The sequence below is a fragment of the Callionymus lyra genome, chromosome 19 (assembly GCF_982586985.1).
Source record: "Callionymus lyra chromosome 19, fCalLyr1.hap1.1, whole genome shotgun sequence".
NCBI classification, from domain to species: domain Eukaryota; kingdom Metazoa; phylum Chordata; class Actinopteri; order Syngnathiformes; family Callionymidae; genus Callionymus; species Callionymus lyra.
Window position 1 is genome coordinate 14697203 of NC_141836.1, and position 12546 is coordinate 14709748.

General features: G+C 42.8%; 1 protein-coding gene across 1 annotated transcript; it reads left to right on the forward strand.

The window, feature by feature from the left end:
- The first annotated feature begins 169 nt into the window (after positions 1–169).
- brpf1 (bromodomain and PHD finger containing, 1) lies at positions 170–12387 on the forward strand. The gene is made up of 16 exons (XM_087781176.1): positions 170–381; positions 1921–2693; positions 3486–3675; positions 4365–4652; positions 5320–5837; positions 5907–6100; positions 6735–6871; positions 7020–7148; positions 7450–7819; positions 7889–8200; positions 8921–9199; positions 9264–9411; positions 9479–9612; positions 9689–9801; positions 9865–10019; positions 11529–12387. The coding sequence occupies exons 2-16, from the start codon at positions 1960–1962 to the stop codon at positions 11710–11712; spliced, it is 3885 nt and encodes a 1294-aa protein (XP_087637302.1). The 5' UTR covers positions 170–381; positions 1921–1959; the 3' UTR covers positions 11713–12387.
- Positions 12388–12546: the final 159 nt, after the last annotated feature.

A 12546-nucleotide genomic window follows, 5' to 3' on the forward strand; every position in this document is an offset into this window, starting at 1 on the left:
CGTGAACCGTAAATTAAAATCGAAATATGTATATAATAATTAAGTTTAGTAACACATACTAGTTGAAGCGGTGAAGATTTCCAAGGGTCTTAGTATTTTTTTTTTTAAATAAACGACGTTGATTTGCGTTTTGGTTCGTGTGGCGAAAGTGCCGCAACCGTGTCCCGGGCTCCAGCGTTTCCCCAACAATGGTTGTCTCTTTTGTTCAAAAGAGTTCCCGAATAACGCCAAACACGCTGAAATGGTCTGGATATTAGAATGCGTATTAAAACCATCACTCTCTCAACAGCCCCCTTTGTCGGATTGTTTTCATGAATTGAGCTCGAGCTGCAGGCGTTAGGATCCCGCCGAGCGGTGAAGAATCTTGAGGAACGTGGAGTAGTAAGTGTTTATTAGCAGATCTTGTTGTGTTTCCACTGGCGATTCGTTTGGAAAATGGATGTCGAGGATTAAATCGGGGGGTGTAACTTTTCTCACGTTAAGTTTGCTTCTGAACTACAAATGTTGTTTTTTCCCCCCCTTCAGTCTTTTTAAAAAAGAGTCGAACCCATCATTTCTGTTGAGAGCAGGTTGAGCTAATGTGGAGGGAAACACCGCAGAGTGTTGTGTTTCTACAACCGCCTGCTAATACCTTTTTATTTTCGCCTCTAAACTCGCTTATTCTTTGGGAAAAATGTCGCATTCGTTGATGTTTTAATCGCGAGAGCTAACCTCTGTTTACCCGTTTTTATTTTAGCGCTGCGTGTAAATTAAGCGTTAAAACGGTGGATAAATAACTGGGGAAAATCGGCGAAACGTGTGTCAAAAGGCGGGAGATAAAACCAAGAACATGTTGCGTTTGTAAGTATTTGTTGTGTTTGTGTAATTTAGAAAAAAAGGGGTGTGTTGTTGTTTGCTAGCTATAGCTAGTGTTAGCATGCAGGCTCGTAGCGCCAGACTCGAACCCTCTCTCATCGTTTCAGCAACTCTGGACCAACATGATAAATAATTCACTCAGTGGCTGTAAATATAGATCTTAAATTCTAAATAATATCCGTAAATGCTTTGGTTTAGATGTAAACAACGTGTGTGTCTCAATATACTGAGGAATATGTGATAAATCATGAGTTAGCTTTGTGTATATGTTATTTCAGAACCTTATTTATAGGTATGTGTGTAAAAATGTAAATATTATTTGGTTTGTATGAAGCCAAAATTGCCTGGGATAAATATTAAGAAAGTTATGGATTATTAAAACGGGTGAAAATGCACTAACTTCTCAGTCAATAGGGTGCATTATTTAAGGTGGCCTTTTTTTGTTAAGTCCAGCTTTCAAAATAACTTAAAATGTTACTTTTTTAAAAGGTTATCATTGGAAGGTTTGCTAGACAAAGAATCAGAAACATATGTTTCATTATGTAATAAAGATGTTAATCATTTTAAATCAAATTTATGTTTATTAAAATGTTTATGTACAAACTTCGATATTCTCGATAAACTAGGACATGTGTGTCTGCTTCATCGGTAATGTTGTACTACTGTATGACCAATGTAGATTTCCAACAAGTGGTAAATGCACACATACCTATTAATAACAGTTTGTTCAAAACTATAGGCGTAAGTTACGTTGTTGTCCAGCATAACAAACAAGCATGGTCAAAGCGGGAGGTTGTCATCAATGAGTCAGGTTCCGCTCGAGGTTTCTATCTTCTAAAAGGAAGTTTTTCCTCGCCATAGCTCACTGTTCAGCTCACTGTACAGTGTTTCACTTCTTGCTCTTTGTTGAATTGCTGGGATCTATTTTTCCTTAATCAACTATAGTCTTACTTCAACTGTATAGTGTCTTGAGATAACTTTGTTATGATAAGACACTTTAAATAAAATTGAATTGAACAGGGGCTGGCATATTATCATGACCTTTTTGATTTTGTTGTGTTTCAGATGTAAGCCCCAAAAGTATCTCTCCCAGCCCTTGGCACAATGGGGCTGGACTTTGACGTTAAGACGTACTGTCACAATTTGAGGGCCACCAAGCCCCCGTACGAGTGTCCCGTGGAGACGTGTGGAAAGGTTTACAAGAGCTACAGTGGCATCGAGTACCACCTATACCACTACGACCATGACAACCCCACTCCGGCGCCGGCTTTGCCTCAGAAGAAGAAGAAGGGAAGGCCGCCCCGTGCGTCTCTAGCTGGTTCCGGAGATACAGACGATGGTGGTAACGGCGGGACGATGGGGAACGAGGACAACACGCCCGGCAGCCCGGCACGATCGGACGTCTCTCAGTCTCCCACCCGAGACACAATGACTTATGCACAGGCACAGCGCATGGTGGAGTTGGACATTCAAGGCCGGATACACCGCATTAACATTTTCGAGAGCATCGACGTCGTGTCAGAGGAGGACAGCGACGTGGAGGACGCTCCTCAGTCGGGGGCTGCCGGCGGCGGCGCGGGGGTGTGCAACGGCAGCGACAGCGGCGCCGGCGGAGGCGAGCTGGGCGGGAGCTGCAAGGATCGGACTGATATCTCTTCATCTAATGGTGGGAAATCGACGCCAAAGTCCGGGAAGCATAAGAGTAAAGAAAAGAAAAAGGATGGTTCGTCACACTATCACAGCAGTCAGGGGCCGGCAGTCAAACTGCCAGAGGTGGTTTTCAGAGAGCTGGACCAGGACAGACCTGATGCTCCACCACGGCCGTCGTCTTACTACAGGTGAGATTGTTAAAAGGCGAAAAAACTTATTATGTATATTAAAAATGGTTTTGTGTGGGAAAATACATGTAAGTAATTTTTATTTGTATAGCGCTTTTCCAGGCCAGGGTCACAAAGCGCTTAAACAATCAAAACAATATTCAATAAAGTATATACTTTAAAGATCAAGATAAAAACTGATAACATAACAGGAGTTCCAGAAAATCAAGGAAAAGCCTGAACAAATAAAGATGTTTCTTGAAGGAGTCATTAGTGCATTTTTTATGATGAAGACCGAAAGCAGGGAGTGACTTGATGAGATAAAGTATGTTTATTACATTAACTTGTATAACATTATTGTATCAAATTTATCACTGCATGTGTGATGAATTTATCTGAGGATTAGATATGTCTTCGTGCCAGGAACCGGTCTTTGAAATGGGTAAGCGCCACCTCCAACCTTGAGGGTAATAATCCAAGTTTATTTTTGGTGGAAACCTTTGAAGTAAGATAATTTATGGCTTGTGAAATGGCGACAGAGATATAACAGGGAACTAACAGCTCTGTGCTTCCGAAAGGATTCAGACATGCAAACTGTGTTGTTCTACTTTCTCACTATATACAAGTGAAATGTTTGTTTTTAAACCAGATCTGATTACTATTCTTTGTTTAATTAAATTGTGAGTACGATCCTTAACCTCTGATTTTATGTTAAAATAAAAAGGGCTACACAAACCTTAGATTGTTAAATTCAAATTATTTATGTGGTAAAGATATCATGGGTGACTTTTTATCTTCTCAACCTCACTTCAGGTACATTGATAAGTCCGTGGAGGAGCTGGACGAGGAGGTGGAGTACGACATCGACGAGGAAGACTACATCTGGCTGGACATCATGAACGACAAGAGGCGACGCGACGGTGTGACGCCCATCCCTCAGGAGGTCTTTGAGTACCTCATGGACCGTTTGGAAAAGGAGTCCTACTTTGAGAGTCACAACAAGGTAACAAATAAGTTTTGACAGGGGTTTTCTGAAAGGAGCACCACAGTATTTAGTTGCAATTCTATTCAAATAAAGGTTTTGGAATCCTCCGTCAGCACTTTTACTTTTTCAGTTTGTTTTCGTGAGACAATAAACAAAACGAAAGCATTAAAATGAACATTAGTGTATTTTAAAAGATGACTAAATAACAGTATGTAATATATTAACAAGGTGTAACAATATGTCACAGCGAGGTATAAGGTAAGGTAAGGTAAAACTTTATTGAAATTGTTTTTTTCCAATAGCCACAGAAAATACAGCAATTTTTATATAAAGAGAAAGAACAAGATGACACAATCTAAGAATGTATGTAGTATGGGGTTTTAAATAAAATGTTTTTAATATACTAATACTGAACAAAATAATAAAGAATATAGTAAATATAAAAACTTTCCTTTTTTTTTTTTTAAACAGAGGGGATTTAATGGGCGTTTATAAATATATTAGGATACAATTAAATTAAGCTGAAGTTATTTAATTATTCATTAATATTCATTTAATTGTTAAGAATCAGTGTTTATTTCTAATAATCCTCAATATAAATGACAAAAGAAAATAGACCAAACTATAGGTTTTCCATCACTTTGTTTGATGTGGCCATCGGTGCATCTCGTAACTACTTTTGTTAAGTCTCCCTCTGACTCTTCCAGGCCGACCCCAGCACGCTGATCGATGAAGACGCAGTCTGCTGCATCTGTAACGACGGCGAGTGTCAGAACAGCAACGTCATCTTGTTCTGCGACATGTGCAACTTGGCAGTCCACCAGGAGTGCTACGGCGTCCCCTACATCCCGGAGGGACAGTGGCTGTGTCGCCGCTGCCTGCAGTCGCCGAGTCGAGCCGTGGACTGTGCGCTGTGTCCCAACAAGGGAGGCGCCTTCAAGCAGACGGACGACTCGCGCTGGGCTCACGTGGTGTGTGCACTCTGGATCCCAGAGGTGAGTAGAAAAACATCTAGGAGTGTGTGTTGGGAAGAGTCTAGTGATATGATGCGTATCACGATACAGGGGCAACGATACAATATATTGTGATACTGTAGGAACGTTTTATATACACGTTTTAATATCTTTGTAGTATTGTCGAGTACTTGATTCTGGTTTTGCAGAATTTACAGACCACATGACTCTTGACCAAGTCGTAAATGCTTTGATTTGTTTTAAGCTTTAAAAACAGGTGGAATGGACTGTATCATCTCGTCCTCAGTCATTGCCGGGATCTTACGGGATGAATATTTTCCTGTTATTGTAAAATAAAAAATAGACTGATTTATTTAACACACACTTAATTGAAATATAAACCATGAAACAACTATGCTAAAAGTAAAATGTGATAAATAAAAACAATTAATTTATTTTTATATTTATTTATATATATATATATATATATATATATATATATATATATATATATATATTTAAACTTTTCTTTTTTTTTCCCGGTACAATCATTTGAACAAAACTAAATATTGGGATGTTGATCTATCATTATTTTCTCACAGTCCTATCAGAACTAGTTCAAAACACATATTCTAAAATTGAAGGTCTGTTTTGAATCATGATAAGTGAAATCATACTCCGTCGGTTTGCTTCTTTTCCTCACTCTTAGGTCTGTTTTGCAAACACGGTGTTCCTGGAGCCCATCGACAGCATCGAGCACATCCCCCCCGCCCGCTGGAAACTCACCTGCTACATCTGCAAGCAGCGCGGCTCCGGCGCCTGCATCCAGTGTCACAAGGCCAACTGCTACACGGCCTTCCACGTCACGTGCGCCCAGCAGGCCGGCCTCTACATGAAGATGGAGCCCGTGAGGGAGACCGGGGCCAACGGGACCTCCTTCAGCGTACGCAAGACGGCCTACTGCGACATCCACACGCCGCCGGGCTCCGCCAGACCCCTGGCCGGAGTCGGCGGCGCGAGCATGGGTTCGTCGAACAGCGAGGGGGAGCTGGAGGAAGACGACGAGCCCAGTATTTGTCAGGACGAAGACTCCAAAGGCTGGAGCTCCGAGCGCTCCAAGAGAGCCAAGGCCAAGTCCAGGCTGAAGATGAAGAGGGCGAGGAAGATTTTAGCGGAGAGGAGAGCAGCGGCTCCGGTGGTGTCTGTCCCGTGCATACCTCCACACAAGTGAGCACTATTTTCTACCATTTAAAAATGAATTCAATTGATGGTTTTGTTGTGATGATTTGTCACCAGGTTGAGCAAAATCACCAGTAACCTGACGGTGCCCAGAAAGAGTCAGTTCATGCAGCGACTGCACAGCTACTGGACGCTGAAGAGGCAAAGTCGTAACGGCGTTCCTTTGCTGCGGCGACTGCAAACACACCTGCAGTCGCAGAGACACGTCGACCCGCTTCCATCGACACCCACCGCCCAGGTCCCTCCGGTAACTTTAATGATTATTACCTCTCACCTGCATTTTCAGACTCTCGCTTCTGTATTCCCGTTGTGTTAATGTTTTATTGTTCAGTTAGTAACGTGCAGGCTGGATTTAAAAGATGAAAATGAAGAAGTCTTTAGCCTTTCTATGGAGGTAAATCAAAAATATTTAATAGTTCAATTAAACCTTTTCAAATGTTGAAACTTTGTTTTTATTATCTTTACTTGAGCTACATGAATGTGTGCTTCTATCTCGTCACAAGATTTTATATTGTATATAAAAAGAATTGTTTTTTTTTTTTAATCTGATTTTTTTTTTAAGTTTCTAAAGTTTTTTTTTTTCAATACTGTTTATATTCAAAATTGAATAAGCCAAAGAAACGACCTTCAACCTTTCAATATAATAATAAGTGAATTCAATTATTTTAAAACAATAATGAATCAATACTTATTATTGTTAAGATTTTAGAAACGTAGCTTTTTTAATGAAATAAAAGGTGTATTTTTGTATTTTTTGGGGTTGAAAGTTGAGCCAAATTATGAAGCATTTTGTGAAATCTGATCAGGGGCTAAGATTGGCTTAGGACATGCTTGGTCTAGCTTCTCTACTTTACCCGGATGTGTGTTTTTCCGCTATGCTGGTACTGCAGAGGGACAGCGAGGAGAAACAGAGTGCTCTGAAGGAGCAGCTGAAGGCCTGGCAAAGACTAAGACATGACCTGGAGCGGGCCCGGCTGCTGGTGGAGCTGATTCGCAAGAGGGAGAAACTCAAGAGAGAGACGGTACAACTCACTTCAAAACTTGCCTTTTTTGTTTTAAATTATGTTCATGCTTGACGTTGTCTTCTCTATGGGAACTACTTATGAATCTTTTCATAAACAGTTTCAACATGTGTGCTGGATTCATTTCAAAACCTCCTTTGTGTTGTAGATCAAAGTGCAGCAGATGACGATGGAGATGCAGCTGACGCCTCTGCTGGTTCTACTAAGGTCTACGCTGGAGCAGCTGCAAGAAAGAGACGTCAATAACTTCTTCACGGAGCCAGTGCCCCTGGCAGAGGTAGACAAACAACCTTATACAACATTTAGAAATATATTTTTCCTTATTTACTGTGGCGATTGATTTTATATTCAACAATCAAGTGCTGTCTCTAGCTACTATTTCAGTGATGCCCCTCTACGCTTGTTTCCACCTTGTTGCTTTTAATCACTGTTTTAACTCAAAATTCACATTAATGACATGGTAATTACACTTTTCTAACTCTAGGCGGAGCAGAATAGTATGTAGGGACACTTTAAGTCTCTGTCAGGTATTTTTAATGGTGTTTTGAATTTGTCCTCATGATCTGTTCCCACTTTAGGTGCCAGACTACCTGGACCACATTGACACTCCGATGGACTTCCAGACCATGTGGAACCTGTTGAAGTCCCACCGCTACCTCACGTTCGAGGCCTTCGAGTCCGATTTCGGCCTCATCGTCAACAACTGCCTCAAGTACAACGCCAAGGACACCGTCTTCTACAGGGCCGCGCTGCGACTCCGGGAAATGGGCAGCGTTGTCTTGAAGGCGGCCCGGCGCCAAGCCGAGCGGATCGGCTTCGACTACGAGTCCGGCCTGCACCTGCCGCGAGAAACCAGCCCTGAGTCCAGACGCGAGCAAGAGAGGGACAGAGACCGTGACAGAGAGCGGGAGCGAGAAAGAGAGCGCCATTTGTCTTCTAATGAAGAAGGTGAGTCGTTTACAGAAAATATTATTATTATATTAAAACTCTCTTTGATATCGTATATTGTTCCCTCAGAGCTGGTCATGCCAGAAAACCGACGTCGGCTCCCCCTGCAGGAGCAGCTGCACTACATGCAGGTGTGTCTGGACGAGGTCAACGCCGGGAAGCACAGCATCGGCCAGTCGCGGCGAGCCAAAGCTCTACGGAAGGAGATCAGCATCCTCAAGAGGAAACTGGCCCACCAGAGGGAAGGGGGGTCGGGGATGGGCGGATCCAGGGAATCCCTGGGAGGCTTGGATCGAAACATGTCCCTGTCACATCACCAGTCGTCTTCAGGACACCATGACGAGGGAGGGGAGAGCAGCAGCCAGGAGACCGGGGGCAAAGGTCAGGCCAGTTGAACACATTATTTTAATGATTTGGTCTCTAGTCTTAATTATGTCAACATTCAACATCACTGTATGGATTTTATGTCGGCTTTCAAATTATTTTATTTTCATAAATATTGTTAATTTTTGTGTTGTATTAAACCTCTGGCCACTAGATGGCAGTCATTATGTCCTCTGCAGCTAAAGTTACAATGAAATACCCAGAGACCCTCGTGATGACTGAGAACGAGAGGATACAGTCGGCTCGATTTTGAAGCTGATGTTTTGGTTTCAAAACAAATGAAAGTAGTTACGACTTTGTCAAGAGTTTAGTGGTCTGTCAATTCTAAAAACCAGAGTCAAGTACTCGACAATACTACAAATATATCCTTGTTCCTACAGTATCGCTTTATATTGTATCGTTGACCCTGTATCTAGCTAACACAAAATCCGTACTTGTTTTAATGCAAATCTGCTGTGACAGTCATTTACCAGTAGGGGGGAACATTCATGTAATTAGAATCAGAATCATAAACTTTTATTGCCAGTGTTGTAAACGCAACATATGATTTCCTGTGGTGTCGGTACAGAATAAAAGAATGAAACGAAACAACACACAAAATAAGTAATAAGAAAAACAGGACGAGGCAAAAAAGGTAGTCATTCTGCAGTCGTTTTATTTTTCCCAACTTCCTCTTTCAATTTAGTTCCAACATCTTCTCTCCTTCCTCCCACACAGACATGAGTGTGTCGTCGTCGGCTCTGGCACCGGAGGTCGGTCGACGCACTTCTGTTCTCTTCTCTAAGAAGAACCAGAAAATGGCCGGTCCGCCCAAAAGACCCGGGCGACCGCCAAAAAACCGCGACGCGGCCTACGCCGGCACGAGAGTGAGTCCGAGTCCGATCGGCCCCCCGCAGCTGCCCCTGATGTCCCCGTCCAGGCAGCGGAAGAGACCCCGGAGCCCCCACACCAGCTCCAGCTCCGACAGCGACAGCGACAATGAAGACATGCTGCCAGGTACAGTTCCAGCGTTAGGCTGCTTTTACCTTCTGCTCTACAACCATCCGTCTCATCCGCTCAGGGTTGCCTAGCAACGGCTTTGACGGGGGAAACCAGCCTGTGACGGAGAGCTTTCGCGTCTACAGAAACGACGCACGTCTTCCTCGCTCCAGCTCCGACTCCGAGTCCACGACCAGCAGCAGCAGCAGCGCCGCGTCCGACCGAACCAGGTGAGCGTCTCCGCGCTCAGGCGAGCCGTTTACGAAGACACTTTTGATGACGACGGTTCGTTTGCAGCACGACGCCGTCGAAACAGAGCAGAGGAAAGGCGTCGTTCCCTCGCTCTACTTTTCAGGAGGACAGCAGCGAGGAAACATCCGGGACCGAGAACGATTCCTACTCGGTCGGAGGGTCACGAGGAGTGTCACACTGTACGTAAATACACACACACACACACATCAGTGCATAAAGGGTTGCATATGTGTGACTCTCTGTTTTCCCCAGCAGTCCGGAGTCGTTCCCGGTCGGGATGCTGGATGTCCTCTGATGACTACTCGTCGCTGGACGCTCTAGACCTGGTGTGGGCCAAGTGCAGAGGATACCCATCGTATCCAGCCTTGGTAAGACCCCAGCCCAAGCGAGTTCTCGACCATGGAGCCCTAATGACATCCCCCCGACAACAGATCATCGACCCCAAAATGCCAAGAGAGGGAGTGTTCCACCGCGGGGTCCCCATCCCTGTACCCCCTTTAGATGTGCTGAAACTTGGAGAGCAGATGACCCAGGAGGCGAGAGAGCACCTGTTCCTGGTTCTGTTCTTCGACAACAAGAGAACGTGGTGAGTGATTTGAGTTTGAATCTAAAAGTCAACCTCAGTCTCGATAATTTGCTCTTAAAACTGAAATAAAAAGACTATAAAGTGGATCTTATGTATAGATTGTTGTGACACAACATTGATTTTGTGTCATGAGTGAAGGAAAAATGCATTGAAATGATGAAACTGGGCTTTCATTGTACACGTGGTCAATAGGTGGTTCTGCGGCGGCAGCTTTATGATCTTTCAACATGTCTTATCTCTGATCTACTTCTTTTTGCTGACGTCAATCATGAGTCATCTTGAGTCTTTCCAAACTTGATCATGACTTGATAATTGAAAGTAAATGTCAAGAAGTGCACTTGAAAAACATTTATCAGAGACTTCTTCCACTGATAGTTGTGAAAATGAAGAAGGAAACTCTCGTGAGGTTAGATTGTGTGATAAGAAGGTTCAGTAAAAGTAGGACAAGTGTGTTTTTTAAGGAAATGACTGAGAAGAGAAAAAAAACCACTTGTGGTTTCTCATTGCTGCGTGGTCGTTATTCGAGCTGTCATTCTTTAAGACTTGAACCCGTTTGAACAACTTCTTTTCACATGATAAACCAAGAAAATGGATTTTGTTACTTCTGTTGTTGATCTCACCACCTTATCTATATTATCTGTTTTTCTTTACGTAAAATGTTAGAAAATGTATTTTAATTTGAAATGTAGATGAACATTTTAGTGATGGTCGAATGAAGCTTCATGAAGCAATGTCATGTTCTTTAGAGGTCAGTAGGTGGCGCCATCAGAACAGTTGTTTAAAACAAAGGAAAATGGTGTAGAGACTGCCATCTAGTGCACTCTGAAAATAGTGACACAGCTTCATGAAGCTTCATCAGACCATAACTAGCTGATGAAGCTTCATAAAAACGGTGTCATGTTGTTTAGAGGTCAGCAGGTGGCGCCATCAGTTTAAAAATAATGTGACGTTTCATAAGAACAGTTCAAAACAAACGAGAATAGTACAGATACCGCCATCTAGTGGCTCTGAAAATAATGACACTGCCTCATGAAGCTTCATCAAACCAGCACTAGCTGATGGAGCTTTATAAAAACAGTGTCATGTTGTTTAGAGATCAGTAGGTGGCGCCATCAGTTTAATAATTATGTGATGCGTCATTGGAACAGTTGTTTAAAACAAAGGGAAATGGTGTAGAGACCGCCATCTAGTGGACTCTGAACATAATGACAGTTTCATGAAGCTTTTACAGACCATCACTAGCTGATAAAGATTCATGAAACAGTGTCATGTTGTTTAGAGGTCAGTAGGTGGCGCCATCAGTTTAAAAATGATGTTTCATTAGAACAGTTGTTCAAAACAAATGGTGTAGAGACCGCCATCTAGTGTCTCTGAAAATAATGACACTGTTACATGAAGCTTCATCAGACCATCACTAAAAAAAATATTTAACGGCAAGAATAATTTCTGAAACTTTGACGCCCTAAACTTTAATTTGTTTTTAATCTGTGTTGGATTATGTTCTTGCAGGCAGTGGTTGCCGCGCTCTAAGCTGGTGCCCCTCGGGGTGGACCAGGAGCTGGACAAGGAGAAAATGCTGGAGGGACGGAAATCCAACATCCGCAAGTCGGTCCAGGTGGCCTATCACAGAGCGATGCAGCACCGCAGCAAAGTGCAGGGAGACCCCAGCAGCGAGACCAGCGACAGCGATTGAGCCCCTCCACTCTCTCTCTCTCACACACACACACACACACACACACACACATAAAAAAAGGCACTTCTCACATCATGGATCCCAAGTTGACGATCCAAAACAAGTGGCCCCAATCATGAAACTGTATTTAATCTGACATGTGAAAAAAAAATTGTATTTAAGTCAAACAGAACTGTTTTGTATTATTGCAGGAAGCTAATATTGAAGAAATTATTCCTCGTCTGTGCGTCTAGATGTTTAAATGAGAGGACGGTTTACATGTGGGAGAAACGCTCGAGAAAGATCATTCATACGCCTGTTTTTTTAACCTGACAAATGCATGCTGACACACACACTTTGGGAGCAGCTGCGAAACGCCAAAACACCCCCCAAACAGATCATGTCCGGAAGCAGAAACTGCTTGAACCTAAAAACGTGGGTGAAATGTTGTTTGTTTTTATTTATTCCGGTTAGTTTCGATCCACACTCATCATCGATGACTTCTCTTCACTCTGTAGTCGACCATCTATCAGGTCGGTCAGTTCTTAACGCGCCACGCAGACTCTGTGGGTCATAAACTTGAACACTGTCTTTTTAGTTTCAGACTGGTGGCTGTAGAATGTTTTTATATCAACAGATTGCATAAAGATAGAACTTTAATAAAAAAAAAAAATGGAGGTTTTTTTTTGTACCATTCTCGTGCTTTTGTCAGTTTGTTGTGTGGATGTGGCAATGATAACTATCTCCTTCTGATGATCTCAAATATCTAGAACTATCTGGGTTACTACGTTTGTCTCCAACACAAGCTTCGTCAATAACCTACACAACCCATCTGACTAATTTCCTGTTTGTGAC